We start from the raw sequence: 13477 nt of genomic DNA on the forward strand, positions 1-13477 counted from the left end.
AAGCTGTGATGTTATATCTGTCTTCCAGTACAGAATAAGCCCTTAAAGCTCACACACATTCATACAGCATTTTTAATACTGTTCAGTGTGTTTCCTGTCACACACACTCACACAGAGCTGTGCTCCTGCCAAGCTAACCTAACCACCGATGTTGGGTTAAGAGAAGCCAGATAAGGAAAAGATATCCTGAGTTTGTTGAACCTGCTTTTGTAATAAAAGCTCCAGATTGACAAAGGCACAGATATCAAATGGATGGGAGATCAGCTTTCTGTGTGATTACCCTCTTTAAAGCAGTGATAACGGGAACACGCTGTTCAACATCAGCATGTGCAGAAATGCTCTAAATGTGGATGAATTTATGTATCTGTATGCATGTGTAGTACATGTCTTCAGACATTTAAGACTTTATGTATATTATGCATGCTAAAAGCTATTTATTATGACCTCTTTGAACACGTCTGTTTGTTCAGGAGAGAGCGAGTCAGTCTGTGGAGATCACTCTGAAACACCCACTCTGTAACACGCATGCATACTGAAGAGCCTTTCATACAAGTCAGCTACGTTCAAAGAGCTCACAGTGCTTCACAGGGTTTTGATGCCTTAAATAATGAAATAATTTTCATCCTCTGGGCTGCAGTCAATATTTAATCGAGCAGTTTAGGCTGAAAGAGGAAGTTAGAATTTAATCTGACATCTACAGAACTTGACCCCAAATTTAAACAGATCATTTAAGACCCTCAAACACATCAGACATGGAGCTTCTGTTTCCTTTGATATTTCCACTGGATGGATGGATGGATGGATGGATATTGTTTCTTATATTCGTTAGTGCATTTTTTTCTTCTTGGTTTGTGTCTTTAGGCTTTAGTTCTCCCTGTGTTTTCCCTCAGTGTGGTCTCAGGTTTGTGTTTTCCCTGTCTTCTCACTTCCTGTCTTATTTTTCCAGTCTTGTGTCCTGCTGTGCTTCCCCTTGTCTCATCTGTGTGATCCTGATCACCTGTTCGTCCCAGCTGTTTCCTCTTGTCTCGTTACCTTATGCAGTAACGTGTGTTGATGACTGTACAGGGACAGTTGTATAAGAGACATCAGAGGGAGAGCATCATAATTCTGTCTCTTATCCCTGACAGGCTGAAGAAGAAATCACACATCAAAATTCATAATGCCGACATGACTGTGTGTGTGTGTGTGTGTGTGTGTGTGTGTGTGTGTGTGTGTGTGTGTGTGTGTGCGTACGTGTGTGTGTGTGTTTTCTTCCGTTCTTTGTCGTGTTGTTGTTGTTAGTGCTCCTGCTGTGGGATTTTCTATATTGACGTAAGTTCAGCATCAATCAGCACTTCGTTAGTTTGTTGCCACTCGTCCTGCATTTGTGTTCATGTAACACTGAACAGGAGTCAGAAAGTTGGTGCCGTGTGCATCGATCCTTTTGAATCCCGATCACTGAATGATTCAGACGTCCAGGTTAAGACTTTTTCTACATTTTATTTTTTTTACCAAATAACAAAATAAGAGCTGTTTATCATTTTCTCTTCATATGTTGTTTTGTGTGTTTGCTTTTTGATACTGAAAATCGACAATGTTGCAGAAAAAGCACCATGTTGGCCACTGTTCTAAGTCCCTGTTAAACAGATCGAGGGAGGATAAAGAAGCATCATTTTAAACTGCTGCTACGTTTATAACTGTAAGCTGGAAGTGGAAACTCCATCATCTCAACATCATCATCATCAGTGTTCTGATGGGAAACCATTTTTGATCTGCGTGTGTGTCCCCCTCCTAAGTGTTTCAGACCAAGCACACCCTCCTCTCCAGCACGAGCACAGTCTCCACCACCCCTGAAAACTGAATACAGTACACAGACGTAGCCTCGTTTCTGTACTGGGAACTTTGAAGCTTCGGATCAGCGTTTTGGTCACTGTCATGTTGGTTTTTTTGGAGCCAGAAGTTCCCACGGTTGCAGCAAAGGGTGGAGTGTTAAATTATCAGCTAACGCTAGTACGAGTGCAACACAGATAAATTCTATTTATTGCTAATTAACAGATAATAAATAAAACCCAAAAACTGTAGCGCAGACTTTGTGGGTTATTGTACCACACCAGCAGCACAAACACGTGACTGACTGGAGTTTGTGGAGCTGTGGCCCAGCAGCTCCACCCGATTCACAGAGGCTCCACCCATCAACCTAAGGATCCAGCATCCCAGTGCCACAGACTTAAGTCTCCAGATTACGTGTCCATGACCCCTGACAGCTCAGAGCTGTTTTGGTGGCACAAAGGTGACCCACACAATAGAGGTCCAGTGGTTTTAATAAAATGGCTCATACACATTTGAAATATTTCATTAACTGCCTCAACACGTCACACTTCCCGTGTGCGTTCGGTGTTTGACTCTCTGCTGTTTAAAACCCTTCAAATGAAAGAATTATGTTGAAACCTGGTAGATGGCATTTGCTCTGCATAGCTCTGTGTTTGTATGCCTTTCACACTGCAGAGACATCCCATTGTTGTTCACAACGAAATGAAGGCGCTCTCTGCTTTCAAATGAGCTCCGAGTTTCCTGCAAACAGCTTGTGATTCACTGCCTGTAAGTCTGCAAGTGTGTGTGTGCGTTTAGAGGCAGTCTAAATGTGTATTTGTGTGTCTCTTGGCAGCATGGTGAGCAGTGGCAGAAGAGCACCTGCACCACGTGTGTGTGTGACCGGGGTCAGTCTAAGTGCCACACAAAAACCTGCCAGCCTCTCACTTGTGGAAAGGTGAGTGATCTCATGCACACAAATGTGCGCGCACAGTCACTGACATTTGGTTTCATTGCACTCTGTGCTGATCCTCTAACGGGCTCAGAGATGTTCAGCATTGCAGGACACCATCAGACACACTTCAGATGGCCTTACAGGGGTTAGAGTTAGCCCAACCCTGCCAGCATAACCCTTTCATAACCAAGTGTTCAACATAAATATGAGTTTTCTGTTTGTTTACTCAGAAAGTTAAGGAGAAGATTCGCAGGTGTTTGACCCAATTTAGAAATGGAGCCAAGGATTTTAGTTTTATTTTACCGATGCGACGATTTGCTTCATATCTTCACAGCTACATGTCAAACTGAAAAAAATTAGATTCCACCTTCATGTTCTCAAAGATGAAAAAAATAAACATGAGAGAAAACACAGACATATACAGTGGCTTGCAAACGTTTTCATACCCCTTGAATTTTTCCATATTTTGTCACATTGCAACCACAAACATAAATATATTTCCCTGGAATTTAATGTGAAAGACCAACACAAAGTGGTTACAATTGTGAAGTGGAAAGAAAATTATACATGATTCAAAAAATTTTTTACAAATAAAAAACTGAACAGTGCGGTGTGCAAAGGTATTGAGCCCCCCTGAGTCAGTACTTTGTGGAACCACCTTTTGCTGCAGTTATAGCTGCAGGTCTTTTATGTCTCCACCAGCTTTGCACATATAGTGGCTGAAATTTTTGCCCATTCTTCTTTGCAAAACAGCTCAAGCTCAGTCAGATTAGATGGAGAGTTTGTGAACAGCAGTTTTCAGATCTTGCTACAAATTCTCGATTGGGTTTAGGTCTGGACTTTGACTGGGCCATTCTAACACGACCACCCTTAATTTTGGACAGAAAGGTTTCAGTGAGGGCTGCAGGGCGGTGCAGTGGTTCAGACCGTCGCCTCACTAACAGAGACTCGTTCAAACCTGCTGGGTGGAGTCTGCACGTCCTTCATGTGTCTGCGTGGGTTTGTCCAGGTCCTCTGGCTTCTTCGCACAATACAAAAACATGCATGTAAAGCTAATGGACGATTCTAAATTGGCCTTGGGTGTGAATGTGAGCCCCTGTTTCTCTCTGTCAGCAGTGAATGGGTGTACCCTGCCTTTTATCAGGCTCCAGCTCCAAACCCGAGTTTCTGTAAATCATGTGCTGATGAAATCATTAGGTTCACAAATGCATCATTTAATTATTTACAAGAGTCAGTAATTTCTGACTCAAACAGTTGGAGCTGACAGTTCAAAGAGCCACATTTGCTGTTGCAGTGGATTAAGATTAAGATAGTGTTTATTCGTCACATGCACAGTTATACACAGTACAATGCACAGTGAAATGTATTTTGTACCTGCAACCATATATATACACACACATATAAATAAGAAGAATAAAAATAAAAATAAAAATAAGTAATTCATGGATGGTTGTGACACTGCGTGATGTGTGTGAGACTCAAAGTAAACCACAGTCTTCCTGAGATGGAGAGTAAGAGTTGCATCTGCAGCGTCAGTAAAAGCACACCTCTGGTCACTTTCACATGAAGGAAGAAGAGTCTGATGGCCCACTCTGCTTGGTGTCTTTTCCCTTAATAATGCAAGACACACATAGCCTCTCTTCCCTCCCTCCTCTTATCTTTCTGTATTGAAACAGAGATGCACAAAGCCAGCATGTGTGTAAGCTCCTTCGGTTTTCTTTGTCTTGTCCCGCTGCTCAGTTTGCATTCCTTCCTCATCTGTACTGAAGATAAAAGCTAAACATTATTCTGCATCCTTACAGGGTCAGACCAAAGTGAGGCGTGCCGGTCAGTGCTGTGACGAATGCGCTGCTGCTAAGGGAAGCTGCCTGTACCAGGGCACGGTGCGTTACCATGGAGACATGTGGAACAGCACCGGCTGTGAGTTCTGCACCTGCAGCCGGGGTCAGGTCCTCTGTCAGAGGGCCGAGTGCGGACGTGTCGAATGCCCGCAGGTGAGCCTGAAAGGAAAAAGATGTTCACTGAGAGCCCCGAGGCGAAGCCTTTTATTTTAAAACCCTGTGAATATGAGGTTAAAGATTCATTTCCTCAGGGCAGAGTTTCTCCTGCAGACAGGAAACACTCACCTGTTTGGTTCTGCTCTAATTAGCATGCATGTCAGTGGGAGCACTGCAGGGGTCCTGATGCATGCCGGTGCATCTCAGAAAATGAGCTCTTTTTGTAATTGAATTCAAAAAGGGAAACTTTCATATATATAAACTTCATTATAAGTAAAGGGAAACATTTCAAGCCTCTTTTGGTTTTCATTTTGATGATTATGGCTTATAGCTTATGAAAATCAGATATCCAGTGTATCAATTTATTAGAATATTTTAATTTGATAATATACCATATATCTCCTGGTCTAGTTCAGTACACACAACCAGAATCATGGGGAAGACTGCTGACATGACAGTTGTGTAGGTGATGATGGTCCTCAGAAGGCCGCTGATGGAAAGGCTGACAGTTTGCAGAAAGCTTTGTAGAAGCATATCAACGCAAAGCTGTGGAAGGGAAAAGTGTGGTGGGAAAAGCAATGAGCACAGCCTCGAGAGAAAAGTCGAGCTTTACGAGAAGCGTCAAAAAAGGAGCTGCAACCATCCTGTGCTCAGGAGAGAAAAACTGCACTGCTGCTCGGTGGGCCTCTTTTCAGATGAAATGCAAGTCACGGGTCTGAAGATGACCTATAAACCATAATCATGAAAATCAGAGCACTTTACATGTTTCACTGAGTGTAGAAAACCGGTTAGAGACGTGAACAGGTTGGTGGTGTACCCGGAGCTTCTGATTAGGACTTCCTCCTCACAATCACCCAGCCGGCCTGCTTTCTCTGCTGCTCGGGATCTATCTGCTGGGGGGGAGGGCTAACAGTGGCTAAGCTACCATGGTCTGCACCCACTACAGGGGCCTGGCTAGCTATAGGATTTTCCAGGGTGCTGAGCCGAGTCTCCAGTTCAGAAAGCCTGGCCTCCAGAGCTACAAACAGAGTACATTTATTACAAGTACCGTTACTGCTAAAGGAGGCCGAGGAGTAACTAAACATGTGACACCCAGAGCAGGAAAGTGCAGGAGGGACAGGAGAAGAAGCCATGCTGCTACAGCATACAAGATCACACTATGCAATAAGTTATTATCTAAAGATCTGTAATTAATCAAGCTACACAAAACACCACTGTGTGCTGTAACAGGAACAGGAAGTGATAGAATAGCGCAGTGAGAGCAGTAATGTTCCTGCTAACGTGTAATGCCTGTGTTCACTGTTTGCATAATTGCTGTTCATGTGTTTATGATCTCAGATGTAGTTAGCAGCATCGTTATCGGTCCTTTTCCTGCAGACCCTACCTGCTTAACCTTTTCTCCCTTTGCTGTCAAACCGCTGGCCCATAGATGCAACATGTCAGCACCCTGAAAGCCCATTTCCTAGCTTTCAAATGGGCTACTTAAAAGTTAATGGAAGATGTCAGAGTTACTTTGTTTGGTTTCCTATATTTGCTGCAGTGAAATTCACCAGTTTAAATGTACACATTCAGTGGAAAGAGAGGAAGTGTGATCATTCGAGGTTATGAGGTTGGCTGCTTCCATCACAGGTGATTCACTCAGTTAAGATGAAATTGAAAGACAAGATGAAACTAATGATCTGTGAAAGAAACTCAGCCCTAGAGCCTGTCACTAGGCAAAAAAATATGACTTTCACTCAGCTACACTAAACCCACACCAAGCTGAAATTACACCTACACCCTCCCTGAGTGCACAACATCTTTGAAGCAGTATGGCTCCATCAGTGTATGTGATGTTTCAATCAGTGTTAATACAGAGTGTCTGCAGGTCCTTAAAAAGCGTTAAAATCTACTAAATACACTTTTACCAGTAAAAGTTTTGTGTGGTGGTGACTTTGGTTTATATCTAGCCCTGCAGCAGAATACTGAGCACCAAACTGCCCTTTATGCATCCGTGGGTGAGACAGCATGTGTTTAACATAAATGCATTATAGCGAAGAACAATAGGAGAGTGCTGTATAAGTGCCACTCCATTTAAAAGTATTACAATCAGTTTCAATGTTTTAGTCACATGACGACCAAGTTTCCAGCACGCTTTGGTTCCATAAGTATGTGGACTGTGATGCAGTTTTTGTAGTTTTGCCTCTGTTTACCACCACAGTGGAAATATGTGACTTTCAGCTTCAGGGGGTTTAACAAAAACACTGCATCACCTGTTTATGGATTACAGCCATTTTTATACATATTCCCCCATTTTCAGAGGCTCAGTGGGACCAGCAGTTTCATGGCCTGGTGAGGCCTGTTCCCTTCTTATTGCATGACTCCAAGTCCAATTTGAGTGTTGAAGTGTTGAACTTCCATTTAGTAGCTGTTCAACTCAATATGAAGTCTAAAGACATGTTAAGGTAAGCAAAGGAAGCCATCATTAGACTGAAAAACTAAAATAAACCCATCAGAGAGATACTAAAAAGTTTAGAAGTGGCCAAATCTACTGTCTGGGTGCCAGGGTGGCTCAGCAGATAAGCAGGTGACCATGCATGCCACGTGGCGGTGTGGGCGGCGCAGGTTCACATCCCGACCTGTTGCCATTTACTGCGTGTCTTCCCCCATCTCTCTCTCTCCCCCCACTTTCCTGTCTCTCTAAACTGGACACTGTCAAAAAAAACTGGAAAAGTTCTGGGCACCTCAGCAACACCGAAAGGCCTGAAAGACCACAGAAGACGTCTGATGTTTGTGATGACAGAATTATTATATCTAACCAAGATGTGTGTGTGTGTCACTGTCAAAGAGACGCCTGAAAGGACATACAGAGGCTTTACAACAAGGTGCAAACCACTGGTTACACTCAAGAACAGGAAGGAAAAAATCTGTGGATACATGAAACTAAACCAGAATGTACAATGTTGGAAGAGAAGAGTATGGAGAGGGAGAGGAACAGCTGATGATCTGAAGCAAATCAGAGTCTCTGTCAAACATGTTGGAGGCCGCGGTAAGCCATGGGCATGTATGGCTGCCAGAGGAAGCTGGTCACGTGTTTATTGATGAAGTGTACAGGGTCATACTCTGCAAATGACAGCACGTCACAGTGCAGAGGGAGAATGACCCAAGACAAAGTTTCTCAAAGCAGTGAAATGAGATATTCTTCAGTGGCCGCCTGATCTCAACCCAGTGCAGCTTTTCAGTTACTGCAGACCAAACTGAATGCACACAGACCCAGAAACAAGCAGCAACTGAAGACAGGTGCAGCAAAGGCCTGCCAGGGGATCTCAAGGGAGGAAACAGCATTGGAGGAAGTCCATGGCTTCAGACTTCAGGCAGGATTTTCATCCAAATCCTTTGGATTTTATATTGATACTATGTATAAAAATGGATTTAATTCCCAAACAGTTAATGAAACATTTTTGTTCAGTTCCTTGAATTAAAGCTGGAAGATTTAAAAACCACTGTGATAGTGCACAGATGCTAAATAACAGTGTCCAAATACTTATGGACCCGACTGCAGATCATACAATGCAAGTGCATCATTAAGCTTATGCTTTATAGGCTGAAAACTGTGATGTCATCAAGCTTCACAGTTTCAGCTCAGGCCTGAAAAAATCCAATCTTAAAAATCCACAAACAGAAAAACAGTTTTTCCTCTTTATTTGTTCGTATATTTCTGTAGTTTGTTCTATAATGTACAGAATGGACTAAGCTAGGCTTACAGAACAGTGATGAACCCTGAGCATGATGATAAAGGGCTTATGGGTCACCATGCTTAGTTTATGGAAATACAAAGATGTAAGTTTAAGGAAAACTATTTTGGGAATAAGATAAGATGAAGATGAAGAAATACTGATTCAAAAATGTATCTGTTAATCCAAACCAAGCAAACTGTGCTGAATGTTGGCGGAGTTTCAAGCTTGGGACAGCAGGACGTCCTGTTTGTGTTCACACTAAAGATTTGGACTCATGTTTACCTCATTGTTCATGACATCAGTGTGCTGAAAGAGTGTATTATTCCAGCACACGTTTGGCTAAAATGTCATTTAAAGCAGTATGAAAAGAATCTTTAAGAGTCACGGTGGAACAACAGAGGACATCAAAGGTCAGATGAGTGCAGGTGAGTGTGTTTGGACAAAGGAACCTTAAGGATTTGTTAGAGTTCCCAGCCGTGCTCCCACAGTTACACTTCCATCCCTCCACTTTGGGCTCCATGCCGCTTTGACTCGACGCCTCACCCAGTGTTTTCTCACATCAAGCAGATTTAATAATATTGCTTTAATATCCCGACCATGACCACATAAGCCCTCATTAATCATGCTCCATGGTGATAATTACAGCTGCTAAGTGTCGTTTGCTCTACGTAGTGTAACTGGCATTTTTCCAGCTTTGAATTGAACAAGGTCACCGTGCAGAGAAGACCAGAGACAATTTCCACTGTGTGTGTGTGTGTGTGTGTGTGTGTGTGTGTGTGTGTGTGTGTGTGTGTGTGTGTGTGTGTAAAATAATTAAGACAAGGTTATGGGTTTAATGCTGTGTGGGTCAGTAGGTGGAGACAGGCGCTGGGGTACAGTTATGCAGGCTCTAATAATGGACCTGCTGTGATGGTACTGAAAAGACTTCTAGTCTTAGTAAACTGCAGTAGTGGGATTCTAACATCGTGACATGCAGCTCTTATTTTCTAGTTTCTTAAAGTTGAAAGGTGCATGGGTGTCAGAGAAGCCATTAAAATCAATGATACATGGTGGAAATTGGTAAATAAATGGACAGTTTACCCCCACCTCCCTAAAATGTCCAAATTTTGGAGACAGTTGCTGTAGCGATGCCTGCCATACTCTCGAATATAATGAAACTAAATGGGACTTCCGGTCTGGCGAGCGAGGGAATGGCAGCGTAGGTGAACTTGCTCCCGACATAAAAATCTAAAATAACCCACAGTGACCCGAATTCGTAGTGACTACGTACTAAAGTAAAAATTAAGAGTGAGGGCTTCACGATGCCAAAGGGGAAAAACAGTAAGAAATCTACACATGGTGAACCAAGTGAGGGAGACGGAGTCGACCAAACTTCACCTGCTAACAGCGCCGTTGAGGATAACGACATGCTAACAGACATGAGGGAACAAGCTAGCAACGCGAGCCTGGACCTCATACTCAGAGAACTGAGAGAATTTAGGAAAGATAATAATATGCAACTGAAGGAAATCCGAGAGGATATAAATAACACAAATAAGAGAGTCGAGGAGGCTGAAGAAAGATTACTGAATGCTGAAACTCAAATACAAGTTAACGAGGAGGCAGTAAAGATGATGCTCAAACTACACATGGAAATGGACGCGAAGTTAACGGACCTAGAGGGACGGTCCAGAAGAGAAAACATCAGAATATACAGCATTAAAGAGGGAGCAGAAGACAACGCCCCATCAGTGATGACTTTTGTGGAAAGCCTATTGAGGAGTAAACTGGAGATGCCAGATTCAGCGGAGCTGCGAGTCGAAAGAGCACATCGCGCTCTGGTGCCAAAACCGCCTCCAAATGCGGCACCAAGATCCATCGTGGCAAAAATGGCCAGCTACAGGACGAAAGAACAAATACTAAAACTAGCCTGGCAGAAACGTGGGTTTGAATACCTGGGAAACAAGGTTAATTTGGACCACGATTATGCACCCGAAGTTCTGAAGCAGCGGAGGGACTATGCGGAGGTGAAATCAGTGTTAAAGGAGAAAAAGATCCGGTTCCAAACCCCATTCCCAGCAAAGATGAGAGTTTTCTATCCAGAAGGCACCGTGGTATATGGCTCAGCAGAGGAAGCGACCGGCGACTTGGCAAAGAGGGGATTCCCGGTAACGGTCATCAAACGCCCGGAAACTTTAATGGAACAGATTGAGCGTCTCTCGTGGCGCACAGAGAGAAAGACCAGGAGCCACAGGAGTGGGGAGCGGACCCGGGACTACAAGGAGAGACTTCAAGCGTTCAGACGCCAAGATCGGGAATAACAACAATACATGATGAAGATGTTAAGCAATGTAAATCGGTGGTGAGTGTATATGGCTCCCCCTCTTTGTTTTTCTCTTGTTTCTTACGTGGAGATATACTATGAAAAAAACAGTTTAAGTGTGAATGTACACTATTGGAGATTCCTATAATTAAAAAATAATAAACAAATAATATAATAAATAAATGAACAGGAATTAAGCATGGCAAAAAAGACAATGAAAACGGTCGGGCATCCCACATGGGCTGCCAAAGAAAGGGACATTAGCCAGATGGCAAAGGAAGGCCCTTTCTCACCATCAGGTGAGAGAGGCCCACCCTCGAAACCCCCCTTCTACCGGGGTTTATTCAGGGTCATACCAAAGACCCCACAGTTGGAAGTAAATTTATCTGTTTTTCATTTCATTGTTACTCAAGAACAACAAAGTGTTTCATTTGTTGTTATAGTTCTTCGCAGTTCTAAGGTTGAAATGAGGTTTGCTTATGTAGGTTCAGGGAGAGGGTGGATTGTATGGGGTTCGGCCACACTCAAAATAACCAGAAGCTTAGAGTATGGTTAATAGTAAGATAAAAGTAATCTCCTATAACGTGAATGGTCTGCTGAGTCCAATAAAACGTAGTAGGATTATAACTAAGATGAGAAAGGAACAAGCCCACATAGTATACCTACAGGAAACTCATTTGGATTTAAAGGAACATGAGAAATTGAAAAGAATGGGATTTACAACTGTCTTCTCTTCTTCATACAAATCCGGGCGAAGGAGAGGAGTCGCTATCCTTCTGTCAGACAAACTACATTTTGAAAAAGTATTTGAGAGAATAGACAAGGAGGGAAGGTTTGTACTGGTGAGGGGAAATATTGAGGGAAATCCAATTACGATGTTAAATATATATGCACCACCAGGAAGCGACATTCATTTCTTTAAAAAAATTGTTGATATGATGACAACTGAGACAGTAGGTCTTCTGATTTGCGGAGGAGATCTGAATATACACTTAAAGCCTAAACTAGATACTTCTAATGGGAAAGCACTGAATACAAAACCATTAATTAAGAAAGTTAATACATTACTCAAAGAGGTAGGCTTAATTGATATATGGAGATACCTACACCCTAAACAAAGGGATTACACTCACTACTCCACACCCCACTCTGTATACACAAGAATAGATTATTTTATAACATTCGGAAAAGACAAGGATAAGATAAACACATGTGAAATTGGAACAATAGACTTAAGCGACCACGCACCCATATACCTGTCCATTGATCTAAACCTACAAATAAAAAATAACAATTGGAAACTAAACTCAAGTCTTCTCAACGATCCTCTTATAAAAGAACAGATTAAAAAAGAGATTCAATTCTATTTAGAAATGAATGACACAGGAGATGTATCTCCCCCCATTTTATGGGATGCTATGAAGGCTGTACTGAGAGGGAAAATTATAGCACTATCTTCCTACAAAAAAAAGATGAGAAATAAGAAATTAGAAGAACTACAGAATAAACTAAAAGAATTAGAGAAAAAACATAAGGAAAAAATAACACAAGAATTATGGGGGGAAAATCACAAAAACAAGAAATGAAATTGGAGATTTGACCACACATGAAATTAAGAAAAAATTGATGTTTCTTAAACAAAAATATTATGAAGGTGGATCTAAATCAATGAAAGTTCTGGCTTGGAAACTTAAAAAAAAGATAGCACAGAATACAATCCATAAAATTAAAGATCCAGTCACAAAAACAATCAAAAGTAAACTAAAAGAAGTTCAGGGAGCATTTGAAGTATACTACAGGACGCTGTACTCCAAAAAGGAGGGGGGCAGCATAGCAGAAATAGATCATTTTCTGGATTCTCTGGAATTACCAATGTTAAATAAAGAACAGAATAAAATAATGAGGGAGGACATAACAGTAGAGGAGTTAAAAATGGCAATAAGTAAGCTCAAATTAAATAAGTCGCCAGGGTCAGATGGCTATACAGCAGAATGGTATAAGGAGTTAAAGGAGGAGCTAATACCAGTGATACTTCCTACACTGAACTGGGCTTTAAAAAAGGCGGAAACGCCGCCCAGCTGGAAAAAAGCAATAATTTCAGCAATCCCAAAAGAAAATAAAGATAAATTAGAATGTGGATCATACAGACCAATATCAGTTCTGAACATAGATTACAGATTATTTACTTCTATCATGGCCAGGAGACTGGAAAAGCTCATGCCTAAATTGATACACAATGATCAGACAGGCTTCATACGAGAACGTCAAACGCAGGACAATATACGACGAACATTACAAATTATTAGTCACATTCAAGAAAATAAAATAGCAGCAATGGTAATTAGTATAGATGCAGAAAAGGCATTCGACTCAGTGAATTGGACCTTCCTCTATCGAGTACTACGTAGATTTGGGCTACATGAAACAATAATTAAAACAATACAGGCATTATATAGCGAACCCACAGCTAGAGTTAAAGTTAATGGCGGTCTATCAGATAGCTTCATGTTGGAAAGAGGCACAAGGCAGGGCTGTGCATGCTCACCACTATTATTTGCATTATATCTGGAACCATTAGCACAATACATAAGACAAAATAAAGAAATAAAGGGCATCAATGTTCATGGGAGAGAGCATAAATTAGCCTGCTATGCAGATGATATTTTAGTCTTTTTGGGTCAACCAACAAGCTCTCTACCTAAATTAATGCTATTGTTTG

The 13477-nt window shown here is 41.9% G+C and overlaps 1 protein-coding gene across 1 annotated transcript in view; it reads left to right on the forward strand.

Moving 5' to 3' along the window:
- Positions 1–13477, forward strand: part of fras1 (Fraser extracellular matrix complex subunit 1) — a 226705-nt gene that overhangs the window by 14629 nt on the left and 198599 nt on the right. Inside the window, exons 7-8 of the mRNA XM_030723395.1 lie at positions 2645–2746; positions 4546–4737. Of these exons, the coding sequence (XP_030579255.1) occupies positions 2645–2746; positions 4546–4737 (294 nt within the window). The remainder of the gene's footprint in view (positions 1–2644; positions 2747–4545; positions 4738–13477) is intronic.

Source organism: Archocentrus centrarchus, unplaced genomic scaffold, assembly GCF_007364275.1.
Source record: "Archocentrus centrarchus isolate MPI-CPG fArcCen1 unplaced genomic scaffold, fArcCen1 scaffold_26_ctg1, whole genome shotgun sequence".
NCBI lineage: Eukaryota > Metazoa > Chordata > Actinopteri > Cichliformes > Cichlidae > Archocentrus > Archocentrus centrarchus.